The sequence below is a fragment of the Coregonus clupeaformis genome, chromosome 35, assembly GCF_020615455.1.
Source record: "Coregonus clupeaformis isolate EN_2021a chromosome 35, ASM2061545v1, whole genome shotgun sequence".
NCBI classification, from domain to species: Eukaryota; Metazoa; Chordata; class Actinopteri; order Salmoniformes; family Salmonidae; genus Coregonus; species Coregonus clupeaformis.
In genome coordinates, this window is record NC_059226.1 from 12,112,114 (window position 1) to 12,129,015 (window position 16,902).

At 43.3% G+C, this 16,902-nt stretch overlaps 1 protein-coding gene across 1 annotated transcript in view; it reads left to right on the forward strand.

The window, feature by feature from the left end:
- Positions 1-16,308, forward strand: part of LOC121550714 (BTB/POZ domain-containing adapter for CUL3-mediated RhoA degradation protein 1) — a 34,201-nt gene extending 17,893 nt beyond the window's left edge. The window contains exons 6-7 of the mRNA XM_041863072.1: positions 4,452-4,647; positions 14,761-16,308. Of these exons, the coding sequence (XP_041719006.1) occupies positions 4,452-4,647; positions 14,761-14,997 (433 nt within the window). The 3' untranslated portion in view covers positions 14,998-16,308. The remainder of the gene's footprint in view (positions 1-4,451; positions 4,648-14,760) is intronic.
- The last annotated feature ends 594 nt before the right edge of the window (positions 16,309-16,902 follow it).

The window sequence follows — 16,902 nt, forward strand, 5'->3', positions numbered from 1 at the left end:
AAGCAAAATTAAGGCAGTTTATACCATTTTTTAAAACATTACAATACAATCACAACAGATTTCACAACACATTAAGTGTGTGCCCTCAGGTCACTACTCTACTACCACATATCTACAACACAAAATCCATGTGAACGTGTGTGTCTATGTATGTGTCTCTTCACAGTCCCCGCTGTTCCATAAGGTGTATTTTTATGTTTTTTAAAATCTGATTCTACTGCTTTCATCAGTTACCTGATGTGGAATAGAGTTCCAGTAGTCATGGCTCCATGTAGTCCTGTGCGCCTCCCATTGTCTGTTCTGGACTTGGGGACTGTGAAGAAGACCTCTGGCGGCATGTCTTGTGGGGTATGCATGGGTGTCCGAGCTGTGTGCCAGTAGTATAAATTAAATGAAACCGTTTCACGAAAATGTGCATATGAAAACCATAACTGGCACGCAGATCGGTAGAAATTATAAGATAAAAATGGCATTCCACATGAGAAAAGTTGCAGAATCCTCATGTAGACTTATTACTGGAAACATCTGGAGAGTAATGGCAGAATCTGCGAAAGCCAGCTGGAGCGGGAGGAGAATAGTTGGGGCAGGTTACATTTGTTGAAAATTCTGGTTATCTAGATCTCTGGCGCCCTCTTGAGGCATTTGTCTTATTTCATCAAACCTTAAGCTTAAACCATCAAACATGCTCAAACCATATAGTTGATTTTATTAAAACACATAGGGTTTGTCGTCTATATATGGAAAAATAAAAGTTTAAGAACAGACGACTTTCGGTCGACCAATCTTTTTTTGGGGTCGTTGACAGCCCTAATATGTTTTCACCATGACAGTTTACAGTTCGTGGTTACTCCAAGTCACCTCAACTTGCTCAATTTCCACATTATTCATTACAATATTTTGTTGATGTTTAGGGTTTAGTGAATGATTTGTCCCAAATACAATGCTTTTAGTTTTTGAAATATTTAGGACTATCTTAATCCTTGCCACCCATTCTGAAACTAACTGCAGCTCTTTGTTAAATGTTGCAGCCATTTCAGGCGCTGTAGTAGCTGACGTGTATAGTGTTGAGTCATACACACACATAGACACACTGGCTTTACTCAAAGCCAGTGGCGTCCTGTCACTCCTGATTTATTTTTATGCAAGGAAAACTGCGTCTGTGTTTCAAAGGGTTAAAGCGAATTTCTTGCAATTCTACAAATTTTTCCATGGTTTATGCCATGTTCTTATGCTGAGTGACTAAATGCCATGCCATTTTTTTAAACTTTAGATTCTCCCTGATTGTCTAGGTTTTTATTTTGGTGACTTAGTTCTCAAACATGATCTTATTTTAAAATATAGCTCAATTAGCTTTTCTACATACTTTATATCTGGTTTTAGTCGTTTAAGTTTATACTGAAAATGTTACGTCCCGATTATACAGTGCCTTCGGAAAGTATTCAGACCCCTTGACTTTTTCCACATTTTGTTACGTTAGACTTATTCTATAATTGATTAAAGAAATACAAATTCTCAGCAATCTACACACAATACCCCATAATGACAAAGCGAAAATACGTTTTTTGTTAATTATTTTTTTATACATATTCAGACCCTTTGCTCTGACACTTGAAATGTAGCTCATGTGCATCCTGTTTCCTTTGATCATCCTCAATGTTCTACAACTTGATTGGAGTCCACCTGTGGTAAATTCAATTGATTGGACATGATTTGGAAAGGCACACCGCTGTCTATATAATTTCCCACAGTTGACAGTGCATGTCAGAGCAAAAACCAAGCCATGAAGAAATAGTCCGTAGTGCTTCGAGACAGGATTGTGTCGAGGAAGGGTAACAAAAAACTTCTGCAGCATTGAAGATCCCAAAGAACACCGTGGCCTCCGTCATTCTTTAATGGAAGAAGTTTGTAACCACCAAGACTCTTCCTTGAGCTGGCTGCCCGTCCAAACTGAGCAATCGGGGGAGAAGGGCCTTGGTCAGGGAGGTGACCAAGAACCTGATGGTCACTCTGACAGAGCTCTAGAGTTCTTCTGTGGAGATGGGAGAACCTTCCAGAAGGACAACCGTCTCTGCAGTCTCCACCAATCAGGCCTTTATGGTAGAGTTGCCAGACGGAAGCCACTCTTCAGTAAAAGGCACATGACAGCCCGCTTGGAGTTTGCCAAGAGGCACCGAAAGACTCTCAGACCATGAGAAACAAGATTCTCTGGTCTGATGAAACCAAGATTGAATTCTTTGGCCTGAATGCCAAGCGTCACATCTGGAGGAAACCTGGCACCATCCCTACGGTGAAGCATGGTCTTGCAGCATCATGCTGTGGGGATGTTTTTCAGCGGCAGGGACTGGGTGACCTAGTCAGGATCAAGGCAAAGATGAACGGAGCAAAATACAGAGATCCTTGATGAAAACCTGCTCGAGAGCGCTCAGGACCTCAGACTGGGGCCAAGGTTCACCTTCCAACAGGACAACGACCCTAAGCATACAGCCAAGACAATGAAGGAGTGGCTTTGGGACAAGTCTCTAAATGTCCTTGAGTGGCCCAGCCAGAGCCTGGACTTGAAAACGATAGAACATCTCTGGAGAGACCTGAAAATAGCTGAGCAGCAACACTCCCCATCCAACCTGACAGAGCTTGAGAGGATCTGCAGAGAAGAATGGGTGAAACTCTCCAAATACAGGTGTGCCAAGCTTGTAGCGTCATACCCAAGAAGACTCGAGGCTGTAATCGCTGCCAAAGGTGCTTCAACAAAGTACTGAGTAAAGGGTCTGAATACTTATGTAAATGTGATAATTCAGTTGTTGTTTTTTATAAATGTGCAAACATTTATTAAACCCCTTTTTTGCTTTGTCATTATGTGGTATTGTGTGTATGTTGATGAGGGGGGGAAAAACATTTAATCAATTTTAGAATAAGGATGTAACGTAACAAAATGTGGAAAAAGTCAAGGGCTCTGAATACTTTCCGAATGCACTGTATATATTTTGGAGTGGCTAAATGAATATAGGGAAAACACAAGTCTATTTTCCTTGCTTCGGCCCAGGCCTGATTTCTCATCTGAATGAACTCGAATAGCTCTGAATTGTTATCTCAACTAATCCTACTACAAAAGCATACCAGATAGTGTTGATACCCAGGAGAAATGTTCCCCCAATTTTTCAGACACTGAGCAAATTTCAGGTCTTGTGAGCGGAAACTTGAACACTGAGCATTCTGTGTAACTTCCGGCACACATTTGCTTTGTAGTTCAACTGTACCCACTTTAAGTTGCAGTTTTAGACAGTGGCCATTTGAGTCTAATAGGCCTATCAGAAAAACAATGCAAATGCATCCCATAACATTTTCACATGGAAATAGCTATAGATGTTTGGGTGTTTATATAGCCTACTGTAACCTACTATGTGTTGTTCAACATTAACCTTGATATTACTTGTCCTAAAGCCCAAGTCATTTGTCCAAAGAAAACAAAAAAGGTCTGTAAACACCATTGGCGTAATAGGTGACTGGAAATTGCGTTGTAGGCTATTGTGTTAGTGTATGATTCAAGAAACTACTTTACTAAATAAAATTAATGTTTTATTACAATAGAGCATCAGACAAACATGTAGGCTACCCTCTGCCTATTGGCCTTTTCTGCATATTCAAGCCTGTCTTAAAATAGAACACTGTTCTTTTAAGACAAAATCAAAGCTCTTACCTGACTCTCTTTTAAAAGATGGCAAGAAATGTTCAGGTTTTGTGCTTTTATAGGAAGCAATCACTCTCCCATTGCTGACCAAAACAATGCTATAACTGGGTTAATAACTTGCTAAATAGCAAAGAATATCAACAAATGCTCTTTGATCTCAAAAGCACAAACTCTCGACAGTAGGCGATTGAAAGGACCGCCTGCTACATCAAAATCACAGACTCAATCTTGCAATGTTAGGTTTGTTGCATTGAAAGTGGATGATACTATGTTGATTCAATCACAATCCCCACATTAGAAGGAAAGTATCTGTTTAAGGAAAGATGTGTAAACTAATGGGGCAACTCTAGTGAAGTTCAATCTTGCACGGGCCAGCATTTGTTCTGCGCGGAAGTCCTGAGGGAGTTGCGTGGAAGTGCACGCAGCTTAGAGGGAACATTGCCCAGAAGTTTAGGTATATCCAATAGGTAGTCGTGTTGTAGCTGCTGTTGACTTTGTAGATGATTCCATGCCTAAAGTCTCTCTTTTAGCAAGCACTGCCACAATTAAGCTAAGCAACAAAAAAGTTACATTACTTACTGCCTACTCTTAGAAATGTAAAACCAAATATTTCAGTTTGAGATTTCAGGGTTTCATGCATGTCAGGCATTGTTGCCAAGGGGTGATGCATCTCAAGTCAGGATCTCATGCTCTCTGCATGTGTATGTCGACAATGGTGCTGTGTCTTTGGGATTGACCCAACTCCTTGCTTTTCCCTCTCCTTCAGTAACTCGGATGACAACCTGCTGAAAAACATTGAGCTGTTTGATAAACTGGGGCTGCGCTTCAACGGGCGTGTCCTGTTTGTCAAGGACGTGCTCGGGGACGAGATCTGCTGCTGGTCTTTCTACGGTGAGGGCCGCAAGATCGCAGAGGTGTGCTGCACGTCCATTGTCTACGCCACTGAGAAGAAACAGACCAAAGTAAGCCCAATTAAACCAATTTCACTCTGCGCTTCTACAGCTTAAACACTAACATGGAGGCTAGCAACAAAAGTGTTTAGGTAAATGCTAGGGTAAACAGTGCCTTCAGAAAGTATTTACACCCCTTGACTTTTTCCACATTTTGCTGTTACAAAGTGGGATTAAAATGGATTTAATTGTAATTTTTGTCAACGATCTACATAAAGTACTCTCATTTCAAAATCAAACAAATTCTAACATTTTTAAAACCATTATTGAAAAATAAAACACTCATGTTAGAATCACCTTTGGAAGTGATTACAGCTGTGAGGATTTCTGGGTAAGTCTAAGAGCTTTCCACACCTGGGTTGTACAACATTTGCCCATTTAATATTTTCAATATTCTTCAAGCTCAGTCAAGTTGGGCATTGCTAGACAACCATTTTCAGGTCTTGCCATGTACAGTGAGGGGGGAAAAGTATTTGATCCCCTGCTGATTTTGTATGTTTGCCCACTGACAAAGACATGATTAGTCTATAATTTTAATGGTAGGTTAATTTGAACAGTGAGAGACAGAATAACAACAAAAAAATCCAGAAAAATGCATGTCAAAAATGTTATAAATTGATTTGCATATTAATGAGGGAAATTAGTATTTGACCCTTCTGCAAAACATGACTTAGTACTTGGTGGCAAAACCCTTGTTGGCAATCACAGAGGTCAGACGTTTCTTGTAGTTGGCCACCAGGTTTGCACACATCTCAGGAGGGATTTTGTCCCACTCCTCTTTGCAGATCTTCTCCAAGTCATTAAGGTTTCGAGGCTGACGTTTGGCAACTCGAACCTTCAGCTCCCTCCACAGGTTTTCTATGGGATTAAGGTCTGGAGACTGGCTAGGCCACTCCAGGACCTTAATGTGCTTCTTCTTGAGCCACTCCTTTGTTGCCTTGGCCGTGTGTTTTGGGTCATTGTCATGCTGGAATACCCATCCACGACCCATTTTCAATGCCCTGGCTGAGGGAAGGAGGTTCTCACCCAAGATTTGACGGTACATGGCCCCGTCCATCGTCCCTTTGATGCGGTGAAGTGTCCTGTCCCCTTAGCAGAAAAGCACCCCCAAAGCATAATGTTTCCACCTCCATGTTTGACGGTGGGGATGGTGTTCTTGGGGTCATAGGCAGCATTCCTCCTCCTCCAAACACGGCGAGTTGAGTTGATGGCAAAGAGCTCGATTTTGGTCTCATCTGACCACAACACTTTCAACCAGTTCTCCTCTGAATCATTCAGATGTTCATTGGCAAACTTCAGACGGGCCTGTATACAGTGGGGAGAACAAGTATTTGATACACTGCCAATTTTGCAGGTTTTCCTACTTACAAAGCATGTAGAGGTCTGTAATTTTTATCATAGGTACACTTCAACTGTGAGAGACGGAATCTAAAACAAAAATCCAGAAAATCACATTGTATGATTTTTAAGTAATTTGCATTTTATTGCGTGACATAAGTATTTGATACATCAGAAAAGCAGAACTTAATATTTGGTACAGAAACCTTTGTTTGCAATTACAGAGATCATACGTTTCCTGTAGGTCTTGACCAGGTTTGCACACACTGCAGCAGGGATTTTGGCCCACTCCTCCATACAGACCTTCTCCAGATCCTTCAGGTTTTGGGGCTGTCTCTGGGCAATACGGACTTTCAGCTCCCTCCAAAGATTTTCTATTGGGTTCAGGTCTGGAGACTGGCTAGGCCACTCCAGGACCTTGAGATGCTTCTTACGGAGCCACTCCTTAGTTGCCCTGGCTGTGTGTTTCGGGTCGTTGTCATGCTGGAAGACCCAGCCACGACCCATCTTCAATGCTCTTACTGAGGGAAGGAGGTTGTTGGCCAAGATCTCGCGATACATGGCCCCATCCATCCTCCCCTCAATACGGTGCAGTCGTCCTGTCCCCTTTGCAGAAAAGCATCCTCAAAGAATGATGTTTCCACATCCATGCTTCACGGTTGGTATGGTGTTCTTGGGGTTGTGCTCATCCTTCTTCCTCCAAACACGGCGAGTGGCGTTTAGACCAAAAAACTCTATTTTTGTCTCATCAGACCACATGACCTTCTCCCATTCCTCCTCTGGATCATCCAGATGGTCAATGGCAAACTTCAGACGGGCCTGGACATGCGCTGGCTTGAGCAGGGGGACCTTGCGTGCGCTGCAGGATTTTAATCCATGACGGCGTAGTGTGTTACTAATGGTTTTCTTTGAGACTGTGGTCCCAGCTCTCTTCAGGTCATTTACCAGGTCCTGCCGTGTAGTTCTGGGCTGATCCCTCACCTTCCTCATGATCATTGATGCCCCACGAGGTGAGATCTTGCATGGGGCCCCAGACCGAGGATGATTGACCGTCATCTTGAAGTTCTTCCATTTTCTAATAATTGTGCCAACAGTTGTTGCCTTCTCACCAAGCTGCTTGCCTATTGTCCTGTAGCCCATCCCAGCCTTGTGTAGGTCTACAATTGTATCCCTGATGTCCTTACACAGCTCTCTGGTCTTGGCTATTGTGGAGAGGTTGGAGTCTGTTTGATTGATTGTGTGGACAGGTGTCTTTTATACAGGTAACGAGTTCAAACAGGTGCAGTTAATACAGGTAATGAGTGGAGAACAGGAGGGCTTCTTAAAGAAAAACTAACAGGTCTGTGAGAGCCGGAATTCTTACTGGTTGGTAGGTGATCAAATACTTATGTCATGCAATAAAATGCAAATGAATTACTTAAAAATCATACAATGTGATTTTCTGGATTTTTGTTTTAGATTCCGTCTCTCACAGTTGAAGTGTACCTATGATAAAAATTACAGACCTCTACATGCTTTGTAAGTAGGAAAACCTGCAAAATCGGCAGTGTATCAAATACTTGTTCTCCCCACTGTATGTGCTTTCTTAAGCAGGGGGACCTTGCGGGCGCTGCAGAATTTCAGTCCTTCACGGCGTAGTGTGTTACCTATTGTTTTCTTGGTGACTATGGTCCCAGCTGCCTTGAGATCAATGACAAGATCCTCCTGTGTAGTTCTGGGCTGATTCCTCACCGTTCTCATGATCATTACAACTCCATGAGGTGAGATCTTGCATTGAGGCCGAGGGAGATTGACAGTTATTTTGTGTTTCTTCCATTTGCGAATAATCGCACCAACTGTTGTCACCTTCTCACCAAGCTGCTTGGCGATGGTCTTGTAGCCCATTCCAGCCTTGTGTAGGTCTACAATCTTGTCCCTGACATCCTTGGAGAGCTCTTTGGTCTTGGCCATGGTGGAGAGTTTGGAATCTGATTGATTGATTGCTTCTGTGGCTAATCTCTGCTCGTTACCTGTATAAAAGACACCTGGGAGCCAGAAATCTTTCTGATTGAGAGGGGGTCAAATACTTATTTCCCTCATTAAAATGCAAATCAATTTAGAACATTTTTGACATGCGTTTTTCTGTATATTTGTATTGTTATTCTGTCTCTCACTGTTCAAATAAACCTACCATTAAAATTATAGACTGATCATGTCTTTGTCAGTGGGCAAATGTACAAAATCAGCAGGGGATCAAATACTTTTTTCCCTCACTGTATTTTCAAGCAGATTTAAGTCAAAACTGTAACTCAGCAACTCAGGAACATTCACTGTCTTGGGAAGCAACTCCAGTGTATATTTGACCTTTTGTTTTTGGTTATTGTCCTGCTGAAAGGTGAATTCATCTCCCAGTGTCTGGTGGAAAGCAGACTGAACCATGTTGTAGGATTTTGCCTGTGCTTAGCTCTATTCTGTTTATTTTTTATACTGAAAAACTCCCCAGTCCTTAACAATTACAAGAATACCCGTTAGGGCTGGGCGAGATATATAATTAATTTGAATGTATGTTTTTGCGCGATATTCCAAATGCCTATATCACAAGAATAATGATTTATTTCCTGTTTTTTATGAGCGTTCATGTCTGCTTGTTCTTATGTTGTCTTTTTGGTCTTGTATCCTTCACTCCTTCTGTGCTGTGTTACTGAGGTATAATAAGAACTGGAGACTGCGTCCAAGATGTCTGCCCTTTGTTTTCAAGGTAATCTACTCATGTTCGCATACGCCGATTCGTGAACCGTCTATATGAAGAAAAGGCGGAGATACAGAGGGAGAAGGTCGGGGTGCCTTGTGAGGATTCCGAGGCGAGTGAGTAAATCGTCACTACCATCGGTTCTACTGGCCAACGTGCAATCACTGGAAAACAAACTTGATGATCTACGGTCAAGACTATCCTACCAACGGGACATTAAAAACTGCAATATCTTATGTTTAACCGAGTCGTGGCTGAATGACGACACGGATAATATAGAGCTGGCTAGGTTTTCCATGCATCGGCAGGAAAGAGCAGCTACGTCTGGTAAGATGAGGGGCGGTGGTGTGTGTCTATTTGTCAATAACAGCTGGTGGCGATGTCTAATATTAAAGAAGTCTCGAGGTATTGCTCGCCTGATGTAGAGTACCTCATGATAAGCTGTAAACCATCTACCAAGAGTTCTCATCTATATTATTCGTAGCCATCTATTTACCACCACAAACCGATGCTGGCACTAAGACCACACTCAACGAGCTGTATAAGGCCATAAGCAAACAAGGAAATGCTCATCTAGAAGCGGCGCTCCTAGTGGCCGGGGAATTTAAGGCAGGTAAACTTAAATCCGTTTTACCTCATTTCTACCAGCATGTCACATGCAACCAGAGGGGGAAAAAACTCTAGACCACCTTTACTCCACACACAGACGCATACAAAGCTCTCCCTCGCCATCTGACCATAATTATATCCTCCTGATTCATGGTTACAAGCAAAAACTAAAGCAGGAAATACCAGTGACTCGCTCAATACGGAAGTGGTCAGATGACGCGGATGCTACGCTAAAGGACTGTTTTGCTAGCACAGACTGGATTCATCCAATGGCATTGAGTATACCACCTCAGTCACCGGCTGCATCAATAAGTGCATCGACAACGTCGTCCCCACAGTGACCGTACGTACATATCCCAACCAGAAGCCATGGATTACAGGCAACATCCGCACTGAGCTAAAGGCTAGAGCTACCGCTTTCAAGGAGCGGGACACTAATCCGGACGCTTATAAGAAATCCCGCTATGCCCTCAGACGAACTTTCAAACAGGAAAAACATCAATACAGGACTAAGATTAAATCCTACTACACCGGCTCTGACGCTCATTGGATGTGGCAGGGCTTGCAAACTGTTACGGACTACAAAGGGAAACCCAGCCGCAAGCTGCCCAGTGACGCGAGCCTACCAGATGAGCTAAATGCCTTTCATGCTCGCTTCGAGGCAAGCAACACTGAAGCATGCATGAGAGCACCAGCTCTTCCTGATGACTGTGTGTTCACGCTCTCCATAGCCGATGTGAGCAAGACCTTTTAAACGGCTCAACATTCACAAGGCCGCGGGGCAAGACTGATTACCAGGATGTGTACTCAGAGTATGCGCGGACCAACTGGCAAGGGTCTTCACTGACATTTTCAACCTCTCCCTGACCAAGTCTGTAATACCTACATGTTTCAAACAGACCACCATACTCCCTGTGCCCAAGAAAGCGAAGGTAACCTGCCTTAATGACTACCGCCCCATAGCACTCACGTCGGTAGCCATGAAGTGCTTTGAAAGGCTGGTCATGGTTCACATCAACACCATCATCCCGGAAACACTAGACCCACTAATTCGCATACCGTCCCAACAGATCCACAGATGACGCCATCTCAATCGCACTCCACACTGCCCTTTCCCACCTGGACAACAGGAACACCTATGTGAGAATGCTGTTCATTGACTACAGCTCAGCATTCAACACCATAGTGCCCACAAAGCTCATCACTAAGCTAAGGACCCTGGGACTAAACACCTCCCTTTGCAACTGGATCCTGGACTTCCTGACGGGCCGCCCCCAGCTAGTAAGGGAAGGAAAGCACCTCAGGGGTGCGTGCTTAGTCCCCTCCTGTACTCCCTGTTCACCCACGACTGCGTGGCCAAGCACGACTCCAACACCACCATTAAGTTTGCTGACGGCACAACGGTGGTAGGCCTGACCACCGACAACGATGAGACAGCCTATAGGGAGGAGGTCAGAGACCTGGCAGTGTGGTGCCAGGACAACAACCTCTCCATCAACGTGAGCAAGACAAAGTAGATGATCGTGGACTACAGGAAAAGGAGGGCCGGACTAGCCCCAATTCACATCGTAGTGGAGCAGGTTGAGAGCTTAAAAATGTTTACATTGGAGAATAATAGTGAAGACATAAACTATGAAATACACATATGGAATCATGTAGTAATCAAATCAAAATACACTGCTCCAAAAAATAAAGGGAACACTTAAACAACACATCCTAGATCTGAATGAATGAAATAATCTTATTAAATACTTTTTTCTTTACATAGTTGAATGTGCTGACAACAAAATCACACAAGAATTCTCAATGGAAATCAAATGTATCAACCCATGGAGGTCTGGATTTGGAGTCGCCCTCAAAATTAAAGTGGAAAACCACACTACAGGCTGATCCAACTTTGATGTAATGTCCTTAAAACAAGTCAAAATGAGGCTCAGTAGTGTGTGTGGCCTCCACGTGCCTGTGTCTCTACAACGCCTGGGCATGCTCCTGATGAGGTGGCGGATGGTCTCCTGAGGGATCTACTCCCAGACCTGGACTAAAGCATCCGCCAACTCCTGGACAGTCTGTGGTGCAACGTGGCGTTTGTGGATGGAGCGAGACATGATGTCCCAGATGTGCTCAATTGGATTCAGGCCTGGGGAACGGACGGGCCAGTCCATAGCATCAATGCCTTCCTCTTGCAGGAACTGCTGACACACTCCAGCCACATGAAGTCTAGCATTGTCTTGCATTAGGAGGAACCCAGGGCCAACCGCACCAGCATATGGTCTCACAAGGGGTCTGAGGATCTCATCTCGGTACCTAATGGCAGTCAGGCTACCTCTGGCGAGCACATGGAGGGCTGTGCGGCCCTCCAAATAAATGCCACCCCACACCATGACTGACCCACCGCCAAACCGGTCATGCTGGAGGATGTTGCAGGCAGCAGAACGTTCTCCACGGCATCTCCAGACTCTGTCACATGTGCTCAGTGTGAACCTGCTTTCATCTGTGAAGAGCACAGGGCGCCAGTGGCGAATTTGCCAATCTTGGTGTTCTCTGGCAAATACCAAACGACCTGCACGGCGTTGGGCTGTAAGCACAACCCCCACCTGTGGACGTCGGGCCCTCATACCACCCTCATGGAGTCTGTTTCTGACCGTTTGAGCAGACACATGCACATTTGTGGCCTGCTGGAGGTCATTTTGCAGGGCTCTGGCAGTGCTCCTCCTGCTCCTCCTTGCACAAAGGCGGAGGTAGCGTCCTGCTGCTGGGTTGTTGCCCTCCTACGGCCTCCTCCACGTCTCCTGATGTACTGGCCTGTCTCCTGGTAGCGCCTCCATGCTCTGGACACTACGCTGACAGACACAGCAAACCTTCTTGCCACAGCTCGCATTGATGTGCCATCCTGGATGAGCTGCACTACCTGAGCCACTTGTGTGGGTTGTAGACTCCGTCTCATGCTACCACAAGGTAGGGGGGTATACAGAAGATAGCTTTATTTGGTAAAAGATCAAGTCCATATTATTTCAAGAACAGCTCAAATAAGCAAAGAGAAACGACAGTCCATCACTACTTTAAGAGATGAAGATCAGTCAATACGGACATTTCAAGAACTGTGAACGTTTCTTCAAGTGCAGTCGCAAAAACCATCAAGCTCTATGATGAAACTGGCTCTCATGAGGACCGCCACAGGAAAGGAAGACCCAGAGTTACCTCTGCTGCAGAGGATAAGTTCAGTTACCAGCCTCCGAAATTGCAGCCAAAATAAAGGCTTCACAGAGTTCAAGTAACAGACACATCTCAACATCAACTGTTTAGAGGAGACTGCGTGAATCAGGCCTTCGTGGTCAAATTGCTGCAAAGAAACCACTACTGAAGGACACCATTAAGAAGAGACCTGCTTGGGCCAAGAAACAGGAGCAATGGACATTAGACTGGTGGATATTTGTCCTTTGGTCTGGAGTCCAAATTGGAGATTTTTGGTTCAAACCGCCATGTCTTTGTGAGACGCGGTGTGGGTGAACAGATGATCTCTGCATGTGTAGTTCCCACCGTAAAGCATGGAGGAGGAGGTGTTATGGTGTGGGGGGTGCTGTCTGTGATTTATTTAGAATTCAAGGCACACTTAACCAGCATGGCTACCACAGCATTCTGCAGCGATACGCCATCTCATCTGGTTTGGGCTTAGTGGTACTATCATTTGTTTTTCAACAGGACAATGACCCAACACACCTCCATGCTGTGTAAGGGCTATTCTACCAAGAAGGAGCGTGATTGAGTGCTGCATCAGATGACTTGGCCTACACAATCCCCTGACCTCAACCCAAATGAGATGGTTTGGGATGAGTCGGATGGCAGAGTGAAGGAAAAGCAGCCAAAAAGTGCTCAGCATATGTGGGAACTCCTTCAAGACTGTTGGAAAAGCATTCCAGGTGAAGCTGGTTGAGAGAATGCAATGTGTGAAAAGCTGTCATCAAGGCAAAGTGTGGCTAATTGAAGAATCTCAAATATAACATATTTTGATTTGTTTAACACTTTTTTGCTTACTACGTGATTCCATATGTGTTATTTCATAGTTTTGATGTCTTCAGTATTTATCTACAATGTTTTTTTATATTTTTTATAAAGAAAACCCTTGAATTACATTTACATCATTTAGCAGATGCTCTTATCCAGAGCGACTTACAAATTGGTGCATTCAACTTATGATAGCCAATGGGACAACCACCTTTTTATTTTATGGGGGGTGGGGGAAGAAGGATTACTTCATACTATTCCAGGTATTCCTTAAAGAAGTATGGTTTCAAGTGTCTCCTGAAGGTGGTCAGTGAGTAGGTGTGTCCAAAGTTTTGACTGGTAGTGTGTGTGTGTGTGTGTGTGTGTGTGTGTGTATGTATATGTGTGTATATATGTATATGTGTGTGTATGTATATATACACACACACACAACCGTTCAAAAGTTTGGGGTCACTTTGAAATGTCCTTGTTTTCGAAAGAAAATGTTTTTTTTTGTCCATTTAAAATAACAATATCAAATTGATCAGAAATACAGTGTAGACATTGTTAATGTTGTAAATGGCTATTGTAGCTGGAAACGGCAGATTTTTACTGGAATATCTACATAGGCGTACAGAGGCCCATTATCAGTAATCCAAGTTTATCATTTTAAAACGCTAATTGATCAGCTGAAAACTGTTGTGCTGATTAAAGAAGCAATAAAACTGGCCTTCTTGAGACTAGTTGAGTATCTAGAGCATCAGCAATTGTGGGTTCGATTACAGGCTCAAAATGGCCAGAAACAAAGAACCTTCTTCTGAAACTCGTCAGTATATTCTTGTTCTGAGAAATGACGGCTATTCCATGCGAGAAATTGCCAACAAACTAAATCTCGTACAACGCTGTATACTACTCCCTTCACAGAACAGCGCAAACTGGCTCTAACCAGAATAGAAAGAGTGGGAGGACAAATACATTAGTGTCTAGTTTTAGAAACAGACACCTCACAGGTCCTCAACTGGCAGCTTCATTAAATAGTACACGCAAAACACCAGTCTCAACGTCAACAGTGAAGAGGCAACTCCGGGATGCTGACCTTCTAGGCAGAGTTGCAAAGAAAAAGCCATATCTCAGACTGCCCATCTTAATATTTTATTTTTATTGGCCAGTCTGAGATATGACTTTATTTTTTTGACATTTCAGCTTAATTCTTCAAAATAAAATAAAAACAATTCCAATTCGACATTATGGGGCATTGTATGTATGCCAGTGACCAAAAAATCTAAATATAATCTATTTTAAATTCTGTTTGTAAAAAGGCAAGGGGTGTGAATACTTTTCGAAGACACTATCATGGTTTTCAATACTCAATCAGTATATGATAGCAGCCACTTAAATATAGAAATCTACAACGTATGCTACCCATTCTTTGCTTCCCTGTGTGTCCTGCTCTTCCTTCTCCCTGTCAGGTGGAGTTTCCTGAAGCGCGCATCTTTGAGGAGACCCTCAACATCCTCATCTATGAGAATGGGCGTGGTTCTGGCCCGGGAGGCGTGGCCCTTTTGGAGTCGTCATCACCTGGGGCCAGCCAATCCGAGGAGGAGTGGGCCAGCGCAGGGGACCGAAGGGTGAGGAGGATCCACGTGAGGAGGCACATCATGCACGACGAGAGAGGACACGGCCAACAGACTGTGTATAAGGACTGAGAAGAAATTATGAACTGTGGGGGTAAGGAGAGGATGAAGAGAGGGAGGGTTGTTTGGCGGCAGGGTGTTTGCATGGAGAGGTTAGGGTGGATGTTTAGTAGGGGGGGTGGGACAGGTTCTTATAAGGAAGGAGGTGTGTGGATGCTTATTACCAAGGACTGCAATATATATATACAATTTTTTTTTTTTGCCTGATCGGAAAACAAAGATGGGACTATTACACTAATCAACGTGCACACATTGGGGAGAAGGGTAGAGAGAATTGGACCAAAGCATAGGTCTGCAAATACCTAAGGGCCAGTTGGGGCTATCTCCCGACCAGGCTTGGGTGGTGGGAATGTGACTGGAAGATGGAGGGTTTCGCTGGTTCAACTAAGGTACTTTAACTCTGCACTAAAAGGGAACAGGGAGGGTGAAGTGGGGTGGTGATAGTAGGTTAGAGGAAACGTGACTGCGGAGCATCTGCTGGATGTTTATTCCTTTTGAATTGATTACTGTTGTATTTGTCTCTTTATTTGTTATTATTTTGTTAATTTGTCCTTTTTTTTATATAACTTTAAATAAATTATTTATTATTTATTCTGTATAGATGTTGGTGGGGATTGTGTGAGTGGTGAGGTGCTGAAAAAATGTTTTGACCAGTTTACACACTGATCGCTTTCTGAACCGACACTTGATGCCATGCTCATCCAATATGTTGAGGCAATGTGACGTATGGCCATGTCATGTTTAACAGCCATGTGAGTTCATGTTGACACATTGACGTGCTTAAACCATGTTTTAATATTTTTGTCCATGATGCTACCGTGCCTAATTGAAACAGGATTTCATGTTGGGTCTGATGGTGAAATCAGGCTTTATTTGGCTGTCTAAAAATCATTTTGATTAAGTCTTGGTATTCAATTTGGTACATATTCCTTTGTCACAGTAAAGTCTGATCACAAAAAGGGAAGGCCATTTTTTTCCCCAGGTGAAATGTAAGAGGTGATCTGAACCTGGGAAGTGTTTTTGTATGTCCCAATGGTTATTATTGGACACTTGTTAACCCATAGACGCAAGTAATATGGCAGGTAAATCTCACATCCTAATCCTAGAAAAAAATGCTTGGGGCAGTCCTGGAATAAAACGCATTTGCAAATGTTTTTTGAATCCAGGACTAGGGGCGTAATCTGGGTCTAGGAAACGGCCCATAATGTCTGCCAAGATGCGCAAAACATATTTTTTCGTAAAATGTTCTTTATGATATTGTAACTGTCTGTGGTTTCGATATTTTATGGACCATCAACATTCTCAATAAAAGTCTAAAACCTGCATCTTGGTGTTTTGTGTGTTGGATTGAGTGGAAAATCCCACTCTTCCTGTCCTCTTAATCTTCTTGAATGGACAGAGGAATTTGCTTTCACCTTAACAATTTATTTACCATTAACGCAGGTGAATGACGAAGGCCATGTTATACTATTGAGATGCACCTCTAGGTAACTGTGGTAGAGCCAAACATACGGTAAATTGGTTAGGCCTGTTGTAAAATGTAATGAAACCAAATTAGCTTTTTGGTCTCAATTTAAGGTTAGCAGTTTAGGTCAATGCTTGACTTCGACTGAAATAGTTGCTGGTGCTCATTTTGGGTGACTGCACTGTTTACATTTAGGTGAAGGAGCGCCACAATACTTTTCCTAAGATTCTATAATAGGAACAGAAGCTCAAGCAGTAGAAATGTTAAGGTGCCGGTACTCTGCTCCTATGAGCTCCTGCCTAAATCATGCACTTGGTTAAATTTAAAATCAAATTTTAACAAATATTGTAGAGATAGGCGGGGTTTAGCCATACTTGTGGCTGTGTTAACTAGTGACGAACCTAACATAGCAGGTGTAAAAAATAATTAAAAAAACTATCCGAATGGGAAAA